At 42.7% G+C, this 20,342-nt stretch overlaps 1 protein-coding gene across 7 annotated transcripts in view; it reads right to left on the bottom strand.

The window, feature by feature from the left end:
• The window catches only part of ARHGAP26 (Rho GTPase activating protein 26), a 427,184-nt gene that overhangs the window by 183,898 nt on the left and 222,944 nt on the right, over positions 1 to 20,342 (bottom strand). For all 7 annotated transcript variants that reach the window (XR_007152434.1, XM_047860210.1, XM_047860227.1 and 4 more), the window contains exon 12: positions 15,567 to 15,603. Coding sequence is in view for 6 of the 7 variants with exons in the window: in XM_047860210.1 (XP_047716166.1) it covers positions 15,567 to 15,603 (37 nt within the window). In the remaining variant the exon portion in view is untranslated. The remainder of the gene's footprint in view (positions 1 to 15,566; positions 15,604 to 20,342) is intronic.

Genomic DNA, 20,342 nt, shown 5'->3' with positions numbered 1-20,342 from the left:
AGGAAGTTACTGCCCCATTTTTAATGTGGATGGATATAGGAAACTGTCTGCAGTTATTATGAGCAGGCCACCATTTTATGGACAGCTCCAGGGGCATGTTCTCACCATAGGAATGTACTCAATTTCCCAACATGATTTGCTCTTAAAGTCTGGCCTACCTCACTCATTCTGAATTTAATCAATTTCAACACCATTAAAAGCCATGAAGAGAAACACCCACATTGAATTAAATATCATATCCATCTGGAGAATAGACTTCCAATTGGCTAACACACTCAAGGGGCTCAGGTCCTTTCTCCTAATCATGTGAAGACTGAGAGTTCCCAGGGCTTCACAGCTGTGGCCCCTGGGAAACAGTCTTCATGGTGGTGGCTCTCAGAAGCTTCCAATGGGGCCCGGGAAGGTGGCCAATTGCTTCTTAATTATCCAAGTGTGAATTCTCTACTTTGGGGATTACCCACAGCCAGTTTTTAATCCCAGTTCAACTCCAAGACCCTGTGCCCCATCCCATGCTACTGCCTACTCTGTCCTATACTCTGCTCCCCAGACGTATACATTCAGGGAGTATGAACCAACTTTAATATTAACTGAAGTCACCCAGACAGAAGCAATATGTATCTGGGAAGAGAACGAAGAGTCTGGCTGAAGCCAGACAGACCTGGATTAGACTGAGGTCTCTGCCACACTCATAGGATAAATGCTACACCTCTGACACTTCCTTTCCTCACCTGTACAGCGGGGATAACTCACCTGAGTGTTGCAAGGGTCAAAGGAAATGTATACACTGACTTGTTTGCTATTTCAATAAATGGTCATTAGCAGTATTACCAACATTTGAACCAAACTTTCCAGGTGATGAAACATTTTCATATCCAAGTTCATGTTATCCCCTTAATAATCACATGGGCAAATACTGTTACAGTCCTCACTAATAACTTCTTGATGTTTCCACACTAATGAGTACAATGAACTTATACGATGACACATGGCTGTTTATAAAATATATTAATATATTATAGCTTAATTGATTTTCCCAATGTATCTGTTAAGTTTTTATGATGAGACAAGTCAGGCTCACGCTGTTAAGTGGTAACAATGACCGCAGAAGCTAAGGCTTGCTGAACAGACTGCACTGCTCTGGGCTAAGCACTTAAATGCATCGTATCCTCATCATCAACACCCCTATTTTGTAGACAGGAAATCTCGACTCAGATGAAGTTGAGGAACTTCTACTAAGGCTCTGGCATTAATGAGTGGTGGAACCAGGACTGTAACTCAGTCTGCTGCTGCTCAAGGCCACATGACCATTCAGGGCTGGGGGCTGGGGATCATGTTTTCTGGATTCTTTCCTTTCTATTCCAGGAGCTCTCAAATCTAGTGGACCAGAGAACCAGGACCATGCTTGTTGCCAGGGAGCTTGTGGGCACCCTCCCACAGGCTGTACTCCAGCAGGCTTGAGAAGCACACTTGGGACAACGATGTACTGTATTGTACTGTATACCAAGCAATTAAAGCTAGTATCACTAAAGGGGCACCTGGGTGGCTCAATTGGTTAAGTCTGACTGTTAGTTTCAACTCAGGTCATGATCTCATGGTCTGTGAGATGGAGCTCCGCATTGGGCTCTGTGCTGACAGCACAGAATCTCTCTTTCCCTCTCTCTCTCTCTCTCTCTGCCCCTCCCCGGCTTGCTCTGTCTCTCTCTCTCACTCAAAAATAGATGAGCTTTAAAAAAAAAAAAAAAAACTATCACTACAGATGAACAGAAATGATTGTTAGGAATTAATTAGCTATCAACATCTGTTCCACAGTCCCCATCTAACAACAGACATTTACCAGTGCTATGTATCTCAGAATATAATGCTGTTTGTGCTACTACTGGTGTATGAAATGACTCCAAATGATTCACAAATATTTCTAATAGTCATAGTTGTGTACATATTTCAATGAATATTAGAAATTTACCTTATTATTACACATAGCACGACATACTCTATTTATAAAATAAATTTAAGTTAAAAAGAGTGAATTCATTTAAGAAAATTAGTAGGTACATAGTAACAATACTAGTGGTATACATATATGTTAAAAAAACAACAACATGAAGTCAATGATAGAAAAGTAACACATTTGGGAACAACTGTCTTAATTTGTGCCTGACCAGACAACTATATTCAACCCGGCTGGAAGGATGGGATGGAAGGGTACCATATTCTACCAGCAAGATGATCTACTTCAACGCAGTCATCCTTGATCCTTGCTTTGCCCTCACTCCAATCTATCAGCCAACCTCATCAGTCATCAGTTAAAAACACATCCAGAACCCAACTGCTTCTCACCATCCCCACTGCTAATACCTTGATCCAAGCAACCATTGTTTTTCGCCTGGCTTGCTGCAATAGCCTTCCAACTGTTTCTCCTTTTGCCTCACACAGTTTATTCTCTACCAGCAGCTAGAGCCATCTTTTAAAAATACACACTGGCTCATGTGTCACTTGCCTGATCACAACTCTCCAGGGACTTCTCATGACACTCAGAACACAAGCTTTCCTCCTGACCATGGCTTCACACGGTCTAGTCCCAGCTTACTTGGCCACTCTCCGTCTGGCTTCCTCCAATCCAGTCATTGCAGCCTTTCCCGATAATCCCTGAACACAGCTGGTTTACCCCCTCCACTTCAAGGGCCCTTGCACATGCTGGTTCCTCTGCTGGTTCCTAACATGTCACACTCCCTCCATTTGTTCAGGTGTCTGCTCAAATGTCACCTCTTCAGAGAGGCCTCTCTGCTCCAGGTATCTAGTTCTCTCTTCTCTAGTTAGGCACTATCTCTTTGCTCTTAATTCTTCCTAGCCCCTCTCTGCACCTGAATGTATACCTTTGTTTACTTGCCATCTGTCAGTTTCTCTCATTAGAACTCCATGAGAACAGGGACGTTATCTGCCTTGTTCATTGCTGTAGCATCAATAAATATAATAAATATTTTCTGGATGAAGCAACAGATATAATCCACATTTTCACCAGCTGAGACACCAGAAACCAACAGGTAGAGAAATCCCCACACTCCAGGAGCCTCAAATGCCGAGCAGCTGGCTGAACACACTGGTACCTTCTAGAGTTCAGGGGCCCTGCAGCAGGATGCACAGTACAAATATGACTGACTGGGATCTCATTCATCCCCTGACCCCTAAGCACAAACACTGACAATCGGAATTTTCCCCCTAGCCTACCAGGTACAAAGGCACCTATCTTCTTTTTCATGGTTTCTGTGGACACACACACACACACACACACACACACACACACACACACAAATAAGCCAAGAGGGACATAGAGTAAAGAAAGCAAACTAAGTAGGAGGAAAGAGATGAAATCCCTGCCTGGCCTGGAATAAACCTACCAGCTCTCCACCAGAGTCAAGAGAGGCTCTAAGATACCTGTGAAGAGCGATCCAGTTCTCAGCCAGACACCGCAGCCCAAGTGGCAGTGTCTGGATTCTTACAAGGCACAAGATGAGGGCTGTGGACTGGCTTTGCAGGACTCTGTTTCCTTGTAGGTTTCTACATCTGCAGTCTCCTTAAAATTCCCAATCCGGCAGCTGTGCAAGGGCCATGCTTAACGCACACCATGGTAAGGCCAACCGGCTTCATCAGGACCACCTGGTCTCTTGCACGGTGATCTGGGCAACCAGAGAAGGAATTACAGTGGAGAAGCATCAATTCCTTTCTGCCTTGATGCATAGGTGGTTGCACACTGATTTCTCAACCAAAAGAGATCATCACCACCTTTTTGAAAGAGGAAGGGTTTTAAGCAAAGAACTAACTTCTCCTGCCCACCTACACCCTTCTCCTGCCTTTACCTTCTACCCGTCTTAGAGATGACACTCATAATCAGAGGCTGAACATTTGTGGCTGGAGTTACCACTAACTGGTTGTGGGAGATGGGTGTACTTGGCCTCTGGAACCCTTCTCATCTGTACAGATCAGTTGCTGTGAAAATCAGATAAGGTGATGTCCATAACAGCACTCTGAGGAACTGTAGAGAGATAGTGGGCTGTCATGCTTTTATATAAATAGCCTCTGGTTTGGGGTAAAGATGATGTTATTAATAACAACAATGGCAGATAATGCCATTTAATGACTGCTTAGACTACCAGGCACTGCTATTCCATCCCAATCCTACTCAATCCTTCCAACAAACCAATGATGTAGGTAATAAAGTTATACCCATCTTACAGATAAAAAACCCTGAGACCCAGGGAAACTAATTTTCCAAGGTCACATACGCAGTAAGTAGTGAGGCTGGGATTACAACCCATGTAGGTTAATAATTCTGCACAGTCCACACTCCCAACTACCAGTCAACACTATCCCCACTGTGGGCAACAGGACTTGATAGCCTCTGCTGATTCTTACAGGCCAAAATGTGAGTGGCACACTCTGAATACTCTCATCAGGATAGGAAGGGATGACTTTGACAGGCCATCAGTATGCACTAAAAACGAGGATTCGGTTTTCTCATCTTTACATGAGGTCAATAATATTATCTACCTCATAGAGCTCTTATAAGGATCAAACAACAGAATGTACATCAAACCCTGAGCACATAGCCCAGTAATATGTATGTGCCCAATAAACATTAATCGAGGGCCTTGAGGAAAATCTTTCAGTCTCTGCCTCAACAACCCTGTACACTGGGCTTTAGGAGTTCAAGATGCAGCCAGGGACCTGCTCGATGTTCTTGGCGGAAGCCCAAACTAGGATGCCAAGGGGTGGTTCACACCTGCCTAGGATGAGAGAATGGTTTGTTAAGTGTCATTTAAGACAACCAGAAAGACTTCTGACAGTCCAGGCCAGCCAGGGGAGCACGATCGCCAGTCATATCCTTGGGGGATGGGGTCCCACCAAACAAAATAGCTGAGATCTCAAGCAACAAAATCTCTGAGAAAACAAGCTGCTCCTTCTCCTTTTTCCCTTGCTAGCCCCCAGCTCCTCAGCCAGGATCATTCTCCAGCTAGGGTATTACCACTCAACTAAATATAATTTTGAGTTCTACGTGGGCCACACCCACTGTGTTGCATGCACAAGTGATAATGGAAAGCAAGCTGGTTAAAGTCAGCACTTAGGTGAGCTAGAATTACACCATCTTGCCTGCCTGTGGCTCAGGAGATAAAAGTGGCAGCCACAGAAACCTGCCATGGCACAGGAGGGAGGGGAACTGAGGAAGCCAAGGGCCAAAAGGGGTGGGGGTGGGAGGCTGGAAAGGAATTCAGGCAAGAGAGGGAATGAGCGCCTGTCCCCTATCAGCCCCGGCCTGGAAGGCGTGGATGGAAAGCTGGAGGGGAAGGTGTGCTCAGCTGACTGCCTCGTGGGCCAGTACTCAGGAGGCCAGGCCACCATGCCCATTAATGCAGCCCATCCTTCTCAGGTTTAAAAAGGGAAATGTTCTATTTATAAGCTACCGACCGGTGGAGGCCTGGCAGCCACTGGATGGCTCTGATCCCACAGGGATTCTGGTTACCAGTGGCTGCCTTCTCTTGCCTCTCAACTGTGGGTGTTCTAACAGCAAAAGGCCGAAGGTGACTGGAAGCAAAAGGAAAAAGAAAATCCTCTTTTCTGTCCTCTGCTGCTTTCCCCAGACTGTGGAACTTAGTAATGTCTGAGGCTTTAAAATCTTTTAAAAACAGGGACCCATAGGATCCCATGAAGTCGTTCCCTACCATCTTTAAGACCAAATCCCCCTTTGGGGTGCCTGGGTGGCTCAGTCGGTTGAGCATCGAACTTCGGCTCAGGTCACGGTCTCACGGTCCGTGAGTTCAAGCCCCACGTCCAGCTCTGTGCTGACAGCTCAGAGCCTGGAGCCTGCTTTGGATTCTGTGTCTCCCTCTCTCTGACCCTCCCCCATTCATGCTCTCTGTCTCAAAAATAAACAAACATTAAAAAAAGAAAAAAAATCCCTCTTTTAAAAGAGGGATTTACTCTTTTTTTTTCTTTTTCCTGTTTTACAGATGACAGGAAACGGAGGCACAGAGAAGAAGGGAATGTATAAATCAGAGGTAGGGCAATAAGCATACAGAGCAAGGTAATGGCACCTTCCCATCCCCTCTCCTGGTCCTCAATCTTGCCCTCACAGAACAAGAAAAGACTGGATCCGACACTATCAGGGAATGTGATCTGAATGAGGCCTTGAAAGAATGATGAATGTACGTAACAGGAACCCAAGCAGCACTGGCTGTTGTCTGATGCATGCAGAAGGGCAGTGGGCTGTGTTACGCTTCCGTGCCTGGGAAGCTGCAGAGCCACCGACACACATTAACGGTCTCTGGGCATCATGCACAGCATGTGAGGAGCCACTGATAGTTCTGATGAGGAGGCTCTCTGAGAAAGAATATGGGATGGCCCCTCAAGAGCAAAGAGCTGAGAAGGTCAGGTGGGGCTGATGATGGAAGGCCTTACGGCCCCAATGGGTTTGCCATAAAATGACAAGATGGCGTAACAAAGGAAAGACGTCACGCGTATCGAGAGGTGGAGGAAGGTGGGGCGTGACCTTGGCAATCAGGCCGACTCTGGTTTGAGCATCATCTCCACTACTTCTTGACCATACTACCTGGACTTCTTAAAGCCTAATGCTTATTTGTAAACTCGGTCGTTGTGAACAGCATTTCCACTAATGCCCACCATGGATGTACCGCTTTCATGCGGCCTGCCATAACTTCATGCCATCTTAGGTAGCTTAATACCAGGGTAGGTTTTTAAAAAGTAGTCTAAGGGTTGACCAACCTATAGTATGTGGGCCAAATACACCACTGCCTGATTGTACATCAAGTTTCATTAGCAAGCATGCATTTGCTTTCGTGTTGTCTATGGCTGCTTTCACACTGCAATATCAAGAGTTACATAGTACTGTGAGACTGAATACATTTACTATCTGACTCTTTACTGAAAAGGCCTCCTGGTTTGCTAAGCAACAGCATTAACACAACCTGAGGGTTTACACGTTCATGTGTTTTCCCCCTAATAAATGTGGAAATAAACATACAAATCCAAATGGGAATTTAAAATGTGTGCCCGGTACTATCTAAAACGATCAGAGATACCACGAGTAGCACGCATATGCCACTTCGAGAAATGTAGTCATTTAATGAACTAACACCCACAAGGCGCCAGGCCTGACAACAACAGGGGCGTTAGCTGCCACCCTCCGCTCCCTGCTCCCCTCAGGAACTCTTCTGCCCATCCAGGGAGCTTTCCCCCTCTCACACGACACACTAATTGGCACGACCAGATAATGAGACAGATAAGAACCAACGGTAATGAAGCATTTCTTAACTAATATGCCAGACACTTTGCTAAACTCCAATCGTCACCACAACTTCGTGAGGCAGTTGGTGTTATTTATCCCCCGTTTTTACATAAAAGGCAATGCAAGCTGAAAGATGTCCTGCACTGACCCACAGTTCCAGAGCCAGTGTGCCAGCATGCTAAGCCACACGATTCACGTGGCCCTCCACTAAAACAGCTCTCTCCAATCCACATGGCAGGGCCTACCCACAGAAAATTATCTGAGGTATGTGCAAAAACTGATGTAGAGGAGTGTTCAGGCTGATATTACTCATAAGAGCAAAAATCTGGAAGGGACATTCAAGTCCACTGACAGGAAATAGTTCAAGAAATGTGGATATAATCCTATGACAGAATATTAAACAACCATTGCAAATGGCATTCATAAACAATTTTCATGACGTGGGAAAATGCTTATAAATTTTTTAAAGCGGGATGCCAAAAGTATATTCATTGTAATGCCAAGTAAGTCAAAATACATGTCAACATTGACAAAATCCATGTAAGAAAGATATCACGAAAAAAAGACAAGAAGGAAATATCACTGGGGTGGTATTAGAGATGACTTCTATTGAATTTCTGAAAATAAATGCTGTATTTCCTGCACATTCTACAATGAGTTCATATGATTTTTATAGTTAGTAAAAATAAGTGTTTTTCAAGCTGCTTAGGAGATTCAATGTCTACACCCTACAGATGAGTGAATCCTAATTCCAACTTTGCATTCTTTCTCCAATCACTGCTTCCCCCGCCCCCCACCCCCACACACACAAGACCCAGTGTAAATAACAAACTCCAGTGACTTCTTGAGCATTTTATAAACACAAAGGATTCCTGTCAAAGATTAACAACAAACTGGAAGGAAAAGAAGGGACTGAGATGTGGAAGCAGAGGAAGTGCTCTATTTCCTTCTCCTGGAGGAAGAGGAGGGAAGGTAGGAAGTTCCCATTTTTTAAATCTTGCTAGCCTAGATGGAACCCCATTCTGAGCTCACTCTCCAACCAACTGGTTCGGGGCATTTTGTCTGCACAGCAGGTGTATCTACAGATAGCATGACGATTACACTCACCCACACACCACGCACTGGGCCATCTGGCTATCATCTCTGGGTGCTGTCAACCTCAAAAGCAGACCATATACTCCTTAAAGGCAAAGGTACATGTTCTACTTGTGGGTGTCCTTCCCCTCCACACTCACACTGCCCAGGGCCACAGGCACTTAAAAACTCCCAAGAGCTATTAATTCAGTGAAGTGCTCCAGGAATGCTGGACTCCTGCTGGGAAACCAAGTGAAAGGTTCAGGTAGGAGCAAACCAGAAAACATGGAACAAGAGTGGGAAGCACCATAAACCACTGCAAGATCCTCTCGAAAAGCCAGACGGCCGGTGTTGAGCTGAGTCTGAAGTGCACAAGAAGGCATGTCTGAGGCAACCTGGGCATATTCCTTTGAAATAATCTGATTAACCCATGGAATCTGAATTAATATTCACATTAAGGAAAGTGGCACTGTGAAGTCAAGATTAGGAGACTGAGCTCTCTGCGGCTCAGTTTGTCAGCCTTCAGCCTTTAAACAGCTGGAGAAGCAGTGGGAGGGTAGCATTTCTGTAAACAAGCTAATCTTTTCAGAACTAAGTAGGCAGTGACATTTATTATTTAAAACTTCTAACTTCGAAGACATCAACCCACACTAAGAAAGCCTGCCCTCCCATTACTCTCTTGCATGCTCTAACTGTCCCTCAGCTGGGACTACAGGACAACAGCAGCCTTGGAGGGGAATAGGCCACTTCTCGGCTTCTTCTCTTGGTACCTACTGGAGCTCATTTCAAAGGAGAATAAACCAATTCTCAGAGAGCCTCTGGTGAGAAATCTCACAGCTGCAGTCAAAAGGAGGGCAAGCAACAGGACATGGAGACTGAGGAGGCACAAGGGGCCAGATAGGGTAGACTGGGAGGAGGGGTTCTTGCCCAGGGCAGAGTCCTATTCTTTGCAATGAGAAAGGAGGCAAATCCATGACAGGTATCAGCTGCCTAGGTAACTGGCACTGGTGTGTGATCGGTAAAGCAGCTTATGGAATAACAAACCATTCTCCCTTCCTCTCTAGTATCCTTACTTGTATTTTTTTCCCTTCCTTTCTCTACCAGGTAAGAAAAAACTCAGCATCACTGATGTATAATCCTGACATCTATGAACAAACCCAGGGAAGGTCCCCTGATGGCAGCAGGATCCCCGGTAAGAGACCCATAGAATTGGCAAAAAATAGCAGATTGATTTTTGAATTTAGCTTGTAAGGATTAATTTAACCAAGAATACCCAAGACCTCTAGGCAGAAAGACTAAAACTCTGATGAAGGGCACAGGCGATCTGAATAAAGGGAAAGATAGTCCAAGTTTTGTGAGATGACCGAAGATTATAAAAGTGTCAATTTTCTCTGAATTAATCTATATAATTCAATGCAATTCTAAAGCAAAGTTTTAAGGTTTTGAGGAGCTTACAAACTTATGTTAGAATTACACAGAAGGACAGAGGTCCACAAGCAGCTAAGTCAAATCTTAAGAAGTAGAGTACCAAGGACACCTGGGTGGCTCAGTTGGTTAAATGTCTGACTTCGGCTCACGTTATGATCTCACAGTTGGTGAGTTCAAGCCCCGCATCAGGTTCTGTCCTGACAGCTCAGAGCCTGGAGGCTGTTTTAGATTCTGTGTCTCCCTCTCACTCTCTGCCCTTCCCCCACTCATGCTGTGTCTCTTTCTCTCTCAAAAATAATAAACCTTAAAAAATTAAAAATTTTAAAAAAAAGTAGAGTACCAGACATTAAGACTTGCCTCAAAGACATCATATGAAAAGCACAGAGGTATTGGCACACAAGAAAACAGACCAAGAACATAAAGAACTAGAGACAGAGCTCAGATATGCAAGCCTAATACACAATAAAGACGGCACTGTAAGTCAAAACCAGAAAGAATGACATTTTTGGGAAAAATGAGTCTTCGTGTGGATAAAAATAAAACTGGATCTTCATGAAACACTATATACAATGGTAGGTATCAGTTGGATTAGAAACCTCATTGGGAAAGAAAGAATTATGAAGCCAAAAAAACAAAATGTAGGTGCATATATTTGTGACATAGGTCATAAAGGCCTGCTTTCTTCTTTTCATTTATTTTTGAGAGAGAGACAGAGAGATAGCGACAGAGAGAGGAAGGGGGAGAGGAAGACAGAGAAAGAATCTTAAGCAGGCTCCATGCCCAGTGCTAAGCAGGGCTGCATCTCACAACTATGAGATCATGAACTGAGCTGAAACCAAGAGTTGGATCGTTAACTGACTGAGCCACCTAAGCACTGTAGAAAGGCCTTCTTTAAAACACAACTTGAAAATCATAAACCAGAAGGCATAAAAAAAGATGCATTTCAATACATAAGAAGGCTTTACAGTCAAGACTATCACATATAATATTAATACACAGATGACAAAATGGGAAAATGTATTTAAAATGTCTACAACCAACAAGGGATGAGTATCTAAAATACAGAACTTTACCAATCAACATGAAAAAAATGCAAATTAAATAGAAAAATGAGCAAAGGACATGAATAGGCAATAAACAGAAGGGGAAACCCAGTCAACAGGCATACAAAGAGATGTTCAAACCTACTGATTATCAGAGAGACCCAAATTAAAACAATAATGAGCTATCATTTTCTATTTATATGGGTGACAGTAAATTAGAAAGCTGAATAATGGCGAGAGTTGGCAGAAAAGAAGAAATCCTCGTGTAGGGGTAATGGGACTGTGAACTGACCACTCTGGAGAAATATTCCCTCAAACTAAGTACATTCACATCCTTTGACTGGCCAACAATTCTCCGCATGGGTATATTCCAAAAAAAATTCTCCCACAGGGAGATGTGCAAGATGTACAAAAATGTTCATTGTGGTGTTAGTGGTGGTCATGAGGAGCTGGAAGCATGAGGAGATGGAGTGTGCAGCTCTGTAAAAACAGATACACAGTGTTACACACCAGGGGCGGGGTGCGGGGTGCAGCAGACAGAAGCCACAGTCTAGAAGCAGGCAGGAGAATGTAGATGGCTCCTAACACAATGCTGAGGAAGCAAAGAAAAAGAACAACACATATCATAATTTATATAACTGAAAAATACAGGTAGAAAAAATATACGTTGCTCACAAAAAAAAAAAAACATTTTATTTTTAAAAAAAAATTTTTTTTTCAACGTTTTTATTTATTTTTGGGACAGAGAGAGACAGAGCATGAACGGGGGAGGGGCAGAGAGAGAGGGAGACACAGAATCGGAAACAGGCTCCAGGCTCTGAGCCATCAGCCCAGAGCCCGACGCGGGGCTCGAACTCCCGGACCGCGAGATCGTGACCTGGCTGAAGTCGGACGCTTAACCGACTGCGCCACCCAGGCGCCCCAAAAAAAACATTTTAAAGTACTCATTAGAATGGTGGTCTTCAGAGGAGGAAAGAAGTAACAGCTGGGAAGAGAATTCAAAGGGGGGGAGGGAGGGAAGGAAGGAAGGAAGGAAGGAAGGAAGGAAGGAAGGAAGGAAGGAACCTGTGATGATCCCATGCCACAAATCAGGTAGAAGGATTAATTCCAACCCTCTATACCTGAGATTCAAATGGAGCTTACAGAAGAAGAGAGGAAAAAGCCTCTGGGAAGAAATGTGCGTTTGTTTACCTGCTGCCATCCTCTCCCTGACAACTGGGCCATTTGGAAAGTACCAGCAGCAGACAGGCATTATTTATGGCCCCAACACCCCGCAGGCACTGTATGCCCTGAGAGGAACTTGAAGATGAAAGCGATAAATTCAGAAGTGTCCCCAGAGGAATTTCCTTTTGCTACCTGGCCCTTCAAAACATTCTGCCTCTGGGATAAAATGGTGGCATTCAAACTCCCATGAAAACATTTTCTAGAAAGGAAAATGTTAGCCATTTCGCATTTGGATACTCAAGGCAAAAAGAGCAATGTCACACTCTGAAATTCCTATCAGACTGACTACCCTCTGGAACAGTTTTGACTGTGGTATAAACAGACAGGGAGTTGCTGAACAATCAGACCCTGGACAATAGTGCCACCTGTGGCAGATGAGCCCTATGGGTGGATATGGAGTGGAAATGAAAATTACTTCAATCCACAGATACGGAAAGTACAACCACATCAGAAAGGAGGGGAGGCTAAGGCATTATGTGATGTAAAAAAGGGGTCCCAAGGCCAGAGGAGGTGAGAAAGCATCAATCTAGAACCCTACTCTGGTCGTGGCAGCTTGGACATCAGTGAACAGAACAGCTTTTGCAATATTACTTTAAAAAATCATTTCTATCCAAACTACTCCTGAAAAGTGGCCAATATGTTTTACCCCATCTTTTTTCTCTCCAGTCTGCCAAATGAAAGGGTAAGCAATTGAAAAATCATTAGACACTTCAGGCAGCCAGCTCTCTGTACTCTGTGAATAATGGGATGCCAAGAGCAAACTGTTGCAAGGGTCTGTGTTCTCCAAAATGGAACTTCTTGTATTGCTCTTTTCTTCAGGAGACAGAATATCCTTGTGGTTAACAGTAGAGCCTCTGGGGTTACACAGAATTCAGATTAAATGGTGTCCCCTGACTTTATTAGCCTCAATTTCCTAATATACAAAGTAGGTCAAAGGTACCTATCTCACACAGTGTTTCAAGTATTAACTAAGTTCATATGCATAAAACATCCTTAAACATAGTTAAGTGGTCGATAAATGCTATCTATTACCAGCCATGATTTTAAATATACGCTCACTGCAGACAACGCAAAGCATGGAGAAAAAAAAAAAAACAAACAGGTCAGTCCCTCCCAATAATCTACCCTCTCTCCGAATAAACAATTTCATGATAAATGTCTTTCCAGACTTTTTCTATCAATACATCTAGATGAGTCAAACAATTTACTTTACTAAGAACATTGCTCTGTAACCCGATTTTTTTAAACCTCAATTAACAATAAACCGTGGGAGCCATTTCCACAAATATACTTAGATTGCTCTTGTTTTTAAAGACTACATAGTATCTTGATATTTTTAATCAACTTCCTAGTAGACATCTGATTATCTCCCCGTCTTTATTATTATTACCAATGCTCCAGTAAACTTTTTTGCACAAACTTTTTGTCCCCCAGTCTATTTTCTTAAGATAAATCACTGGGTCAAAGGCTATTGGCTTCTAATGCATATTCCCCAAAGGTCTTACAGAATGGTATGATGAGATGGCATGCCCCCTAAAAGAAGCAGGTTCATCTTTCAAATCTATAGGCCCTTATCTCAAGCAGAGAGGAGGTTTATCACAAGTCACAAGCAACCTTCTGGGTGGTAGTCTCCATTCAGATGCATCTCATCTCCCACAGTTCTTGGGTCCTTTATTATAGAATAGTGTGTCCCAGCTTGGGGCATCGTACAGGCATGTTATTTTATTTTAGTCTGCTTGGGTATCTATTCTCTTGTTATGGTGGATTCCCTGATTTCCGTCCAGCAAACTACCCTGCTCCCATCTTATGCAATACTCTTAAAACTGTGAGTGACAGTGTGTTGTTTTCTCCTCATCTGCCCAACCTAGACCAACCTGTTGTTACCCTTCCTGGGAATGTGAATCTTCAGAAGAGTGAGGTGACTACTAAAAGCAGTCTAGACCTTCATCAACCTGCAATTATTATTCAGAAGACCCTTTTTTACTGGTTCCTGGGGCTCCAGAGCTGGTATGTTTTCAAACCTGGTTCTTTAGTTCTTCCTCCCTTACTGTGAGTTACTCTACGGCCTTCCATATTCTTTCATTTTTATGTCTGTGGTTTTTGCTAATGTTATTTTTTTAAATGTTTATTCATTTATTTTGAGAGACAGAGAATGCACGCATGTGCAGGAGAGGGGCAGAGACAGAAGGAGAGGAAACCTTAAGCAGGCTCCATGCTCAGCTCGGAGCCCGATGTGGGGCTGGATCTCAGGACTCTGGGATCATGACCTGAGCTAAAATCAAGAGTTGGATGCTCAACTGACTGAGCCACCCAGGCGCCCCTGCCATTGTTACTTTAGAAAAGTTAGCCAGGCTTGATTTCAAATACACTAAAACAATCCCACGTGATGATTGGGGCGGGGGGAGGGGGAGGAGCACTTATTTCCTTGAAAATATTTTCCTTTATTCAATTCTTGAGGGAAAAAGAAAAAAGAAAAACCTTTTTCCCCTCCCTGAAAGGCCTCTTAATGTACCAATAGCAAACAATACAAATTACTTAGTATTTTATATAAAACTGCTGGTCAAAATCTGTATTTTGCAAAGAACGAAAGGAAAATCTCTGCCCTTTAAGGGATTTCACACACACAGAAATACCTCATCCTTTTGTCCACATGGAGAGGCCCTGTTTTACTGATTTTTTTGATATCACTGGAATTCATGTTTGCACTATATTTGAATTTGTCTTCAAGTGGATTTTATAAAGCAAATTCGAGGCAAGGGGACAGGACTTCCTCTGCACTCTTATAAGCAGCCTGGAAGGAACTGGTTCGTACTTCTATCCACCAAGGATATCATCAGTCCAAACACTCTCGCAATAGCTTTTCATTTTAATCCCATCGCCTTTGCAAGGTTACAGGTGCCCTTGGAAATTATGATTAACCAGAGTGCTCAGAACCAGCAGTAGGGGAAATGTGTTGTATATTCTACCGAGACTGCCCAGGGTCACTCCCATCAAAGAAGAGTGTTATTACAGAGTTTACCATTTCTACTCTTTCCTCTTCAAAAATGTTACGAAGAACACAGAGTTACTAAGCCATCACCAAGACAGTTGCTGTCTCTCCAGTCCTTTGAACAAGACCAGCTAGGAGGCAATTCTGGCTTTCCCATAGGACAGGGTTCTTGGGGAGCTGTGTATTATTCAATTAAGTGGCTTTTAAATGGTGATTGGAGCTACATTATCAAGAACTAGGATTAAATGAGATAATATACATGAAAATGCTTTGTAAAGTGCGAAGGGTTATATAATGCAAGGTGTCATTACAGCCTTGCCAGTCAAGCTCACTGAATGCCCTGGAGTCATTGACTTAGTAAGTCAGTGTGGAAACACCTCACACAGCGCCAGGGGAAAGGGGCAGACCCAACATGCCCACAGCACCCCCTGGTGGCTCTTTCCCAGAGCAGCAACTTTTAAAGCTCCATCCCAACCCCAGGTGTAGGAAATTATCCAAGGGACATACTTACTCCCTTCGCTCTGACTGTCTTTGTTCGAATTGTAGACCTGGAAAATAGAAATAAACATTTACTTGTGTGTACTTTATACCATCCCAGGCTCAACGAAGAAAATTATATCCTGCCCCTTTCCGTAATTTGTGCTGTAAGATGGAAGGCAATTTGTGGGCCCCAAATATGAATCCCCTCTAAAATCATCTACTGCCTAGTATTCACTTCAGCTGTTCTCAACTGTGTGTACATCAGAATCACCTGTGGAACTTTACTGTAAAAAAAATAAAAGATAATATTCTCTAAAAAAATTTTTTTAACATTTACTTTGGAGAAAGACAGAGTGCGAGGGGGGAGGAGCAGAGAGAGAAGGAGCTGCAGAATCTGAAGCAGGCTCCAGGCTCTGAGCTATCAGCACAGAGCCAGACATGAGGCTTGAGCCCATAGACAATGAAATTATGACCAGAGTCAAAGTTGGACGCTCAACCAATTGAGCCACCCAAGCGCCCCCAAAGATCATTTTCTTTAAAAAAAAAAAAAAAATTATGTGTGTATACAAATTAAAAAGAAGAAAACTTTTAAATAGTTACAATCATTAAGCATTTACTGTGAACCAACCAAGGTGCTGAGAAATACATATGAATTATCTCAAATTATCTACACAACAATTCTGTTAGGTAGGAAGTGTTATCACTGTAGTATATACAGATGGAGAATTTGAAACAGAGAGGTTAACTAAGGTCTCATAGCTAGTAAATGACATAGTCAGGAAAAAGATACATTATAAACTGCTAAGTATTAACAATAGGGAATGGGGCCAATCACATTTTACTTTATATACTTTTGAAATTTGAATGTTGTAAGGAGAATGTACTACTTTCATAATATAAAACCCTTAAGTGATTCACAGAAATCATAAAAGGGGAAGTGCTCCAATACAGAAAAAGGGAAAATACTCCAATAGAAAACAGACAATGACATATTGCAAGAATCTGCAAGTTTCTTCTGTGAAGAGTCAGAAAGTAAATATAACAGGCTTTGTAGGCCAAGAGACAAAAATCAATATTATGTAGGTACATGTTCAATAAGAGAGAAAACTAATTTCCACAAATTTTTTGGTTGACAAAATTTTAAATATAGCATGTTTTTAAAATACAGATACAATATTCCTTGCAGGTAAAAATCCCCATTAGAGTTTCGAGGCTCTCTTTTCAGAAATGCTTGGCTCAATAACTCTCTAGAGTAAGTAGTTCTCAAATGAGATTGGCCATGTGGAGTATCTTTTCCAAGGAATTTAATTTTTCAAAATGCAGATCCAGGAATCAGAAGAAGGAGGTTTTATTTGTTTATTGGTTTTATACAGGGAGGATAACATTGGACTTAATTAGGGGTCAAAGTTACTATTCCCATCAAATCGATTGTAAATATTCATCTATAAATGACATGTTTAGTTCACAGGCAATAAAAAAAAAAGCAGATAATCTGCTGGGTTTGGCCTGTAGGGCAGTTTGCCAATCCCTGATATGGTGACATTATTAAGTAAGGTAAATCCTCTGCTTTGGTGTGTGGGGGGGTGGGGGGTGGGGAGGGGGATAGAATCAAAGTTTTTCAAATATTTCTTTGGTGATTATGATTCTGTATATATGAAAAGGCATAGGGTAAAGTTGGTCTTCCTAACTATGTAGACATGTATGTATGTATGTATGTATGTATGTATCTATCTATCTATCTCAAGGGATTCTGATAGCTACTCATGGCTGAGAACCACTTATTTAAGCCCTGGAAGTACTGACCAAGCACCTCGAAAAAGAGAGCCATGAAACTCTAAAAGTGATTTTCATCTAGTAGCCAAGTATGGGTGGGAATGGCTGGTCAAGAGCTTTTCAACTTGGCCCCTCAGTTGCCTTCTGTCTTTGGGTAAAGCTATCACCAGGTCTGGGCCTCTACTGCCTTATCTGTAAATTGAACAAGTCGACCAAGAAGGTTTTGAATGATCAAACTCTAAATAAGACAAATAAATCCATCATTATTATTGATTTCTTAAAGAAGACTAAAGAGGCACAGACACTGTTCGGAAGTCAGGAGGATAAAAATTAAAGAAAAGGGTTTCTGTACTTGAGGCAGATTGTGTGGCAAATGAAAAGGCATCACTTTTTATGCTTAAAAGTTCTAAAGATTAGGGGCATCTGGGTGGCTCAGTCAGTTAAGGGTCTGACTTTGGCTCAGGTCATGATCTCACGGTTTTTGGGTTCGAGCCCCGTGTCGGGATCTATGCTGACAGCTCAGAGCCTGGAGCCTACTTTGGATTCTATGTCTCCTCTCTCTCTTCCCTTATCCCACTCACGCTCTGTCTCTCAAAAATAAAATTAAAAAAAAAATGTTAAAAAAAAAAGTTCTAAGGATTAGGAGCCAAAAGACTGTGATCGTGGCACATGGCCTTCATGGGGGAGGAAGACCAGTGCAACAAGCCATCAGTGCACAGTAGAGAAGGGAGGGAGATGACTCTGGGGCGGAGGACAGCAAGGTGATCCTCCAAGATGTTGTCATCTGTGAGTGAAGCGGGTAGCCACCTAACAGCTAGGACCAGCAATCCATGGCGAATGGTGTTCGCTAACCTTGAAAAGCTCGGTAAGGGAAGTGCAAGCGAAGAGACTCTATTTTGTCAAGTGTTTTTTTTCGGCCACCCCTGATCAATTCATTCTGTCCATTACATTTAAACTTTCCATCCAAGAAAAACGAGCTCCTGTTTATTAGTGGCAAAATCCAGAAAGGAAAACAAAATTCAAGGCTTTTAGCTCTCCTTAATTAGGAGGAGAATTAGCACTAAATTACATTCCTTCAAGCTTTCTGGGGTCTCAGGAGGCCCTTGCCCACAACACCCAAGCATTCCCCAAATTGGAGAGGCGTGATCAATGAGCCAAAGGTGCCAGAAACATGTGCTGCCCGATCCTTTGAGGCCAGGCCATTAATCTCTGTCTACTTTGGTAAATGAGGCAAAGAGAATGAGTTTTGAAATAAAGCTAACAAACCATGCCTGCCAGAACTGTGTGACTACATGGCCTGACAGGGAAGGCCCCCGGGGGGTGGGAGGAGGGGAGAACAGCCTCACCATCTCACAGGCCAGATGGCAGCACGGTAATAGCACTAAGTGGGGATGGCTTTGTTTAATTTACCAAGTACCACACACATCACTGAATCCTTTTAACCACCGTATGGCTTACGTACTAGCATTATTCCCATTTCACAGATGTGAAACCTGAATCCTTTTAACCACCGTATGGCTTATGTACTAGCATTATTCCCATTTCACAGATGTGAAACCTGAGGCCCAGAGAGGTTAGTTTGTCCAAGGACAGAAAGCCAGTGGGAGACTTCCTATTCTATCTTGCCTCTAAACGGAGGTTACAATATTTGTCCACTTTTCCAATCAGCAGCAAATGCACACGACTATCAAGCAAAACCAATAGTCTATGGTTCATAAATACCTTTCATACTGACACAAGATAAGGGCGTGCAATTCACCCTTTAGAAACAGTCTGTTCTGGGAAAATCTTTATTATCATTATTATTATTATTATTAAAGTATAATTAACATACAGTGTTGTATTAAGTTCAGGGGAAACCTTCTTCTATAGATCTCATAGTTACTTACTAGTCTAAGACTGAAGCACAGAGTTAAGGACAGCTCCCTGAAATAAAAGGTCTCTTTGGCCATGGCTTCTCTCTTACAACTGATTAGCAGAATTATCCCAGGTTTATAAGCTTTCAAGGAAGCTTTTCAAGAGCCTTGGTCTCGAAAGGACAGAACATAATTGTCCTGGATCAACTCACAGGGACATGAGTCACTAAACAGTTGGTGAATTACGGCTCCAAGGAAGACTGAATCAGTTAACATGCTTTCTCAAATCACTTACCATCTCTAAACCACAATCTTGCCACCTGTAAAATGGGGATATTAACATTTCCTACCTCTTAGCGGTGCTGTGAAAATTAAATGAGGTAAGAGATATACAACACTTATCACAATTCCATGTCCCACTGAACACTCCATAAACGTGAAACTTCACCACTATCACGATCATCCTTCTCCTTCCTTCCCTTCACACTTACCCCCCAAGGCATAGAAGGCTAAGGATGGGGGTGTAGTTTGAGGGATCCAGTGACACTGGACTCATTAGCATGTTAATTCAACCAACTGAAATTAATTAAAGGACTAAAGGAAAACACGAAAAAAGTTTGATCTAAAGCCAACTTTTAGAGCAACAGGTTCTCAATTTTTTTTAATAGCAGTCAAATATAAAATAACCACCTACCACCCATGTCTTGTCCAACCACTTTCCACCACAAATTATGGGCCATGTACCATACCAAGCATTTACATGAATTACTTTAATTTGTCCTGAAGCCTGTGGGGCACTACCACCACCTCTACTTTATAGCATTATGAAGGTTAAATAACGCTCCGAAGGATACAAAGCTAACAGTGGCAGAGTCCTCTAGAATAGATTCCGTGCTTAACTACAACCTCACGCAACTTCCACACTCAGTCCCCCTTCCCGGGGGGGGGGGAAAAACCTTGGCAATTAACAAAAAACTCAAAAGAAGCTAAGCAGTAATTACAAAGTCAACAATGCAACCATTATGTAAGAACAAAACTTCCACCCAATTTAAACCTAACAGTAATTTTACCAACTTCCAATTAATACAAGTATAGCAGTAATTGAAAGCCACAACCATCTTGAGACACTTTAGGATGCCCAAAAAACATCCTTCCCTGAAGCTCTGAGCACATACACA

Source organism: Prionailurus viverrinus, chromosome A1 (assembly GCF_022837055.1).
Source record: "Prionailurus viverrinus isolate Anna chromosome A1, UM_Priviv_1.0, whole genome shotgun sequence".
Lineage (NCBI taxonomy): Eukaryota > Metazoa > Chordata > Mammalia > Carnivora > Felidae > Prionailurus > Prionailurus viverrinus.
Note: the sequence above shows the minus strand (reverse complement) of the source record. Positions and strands in the feature narration are given on the sequence as shown.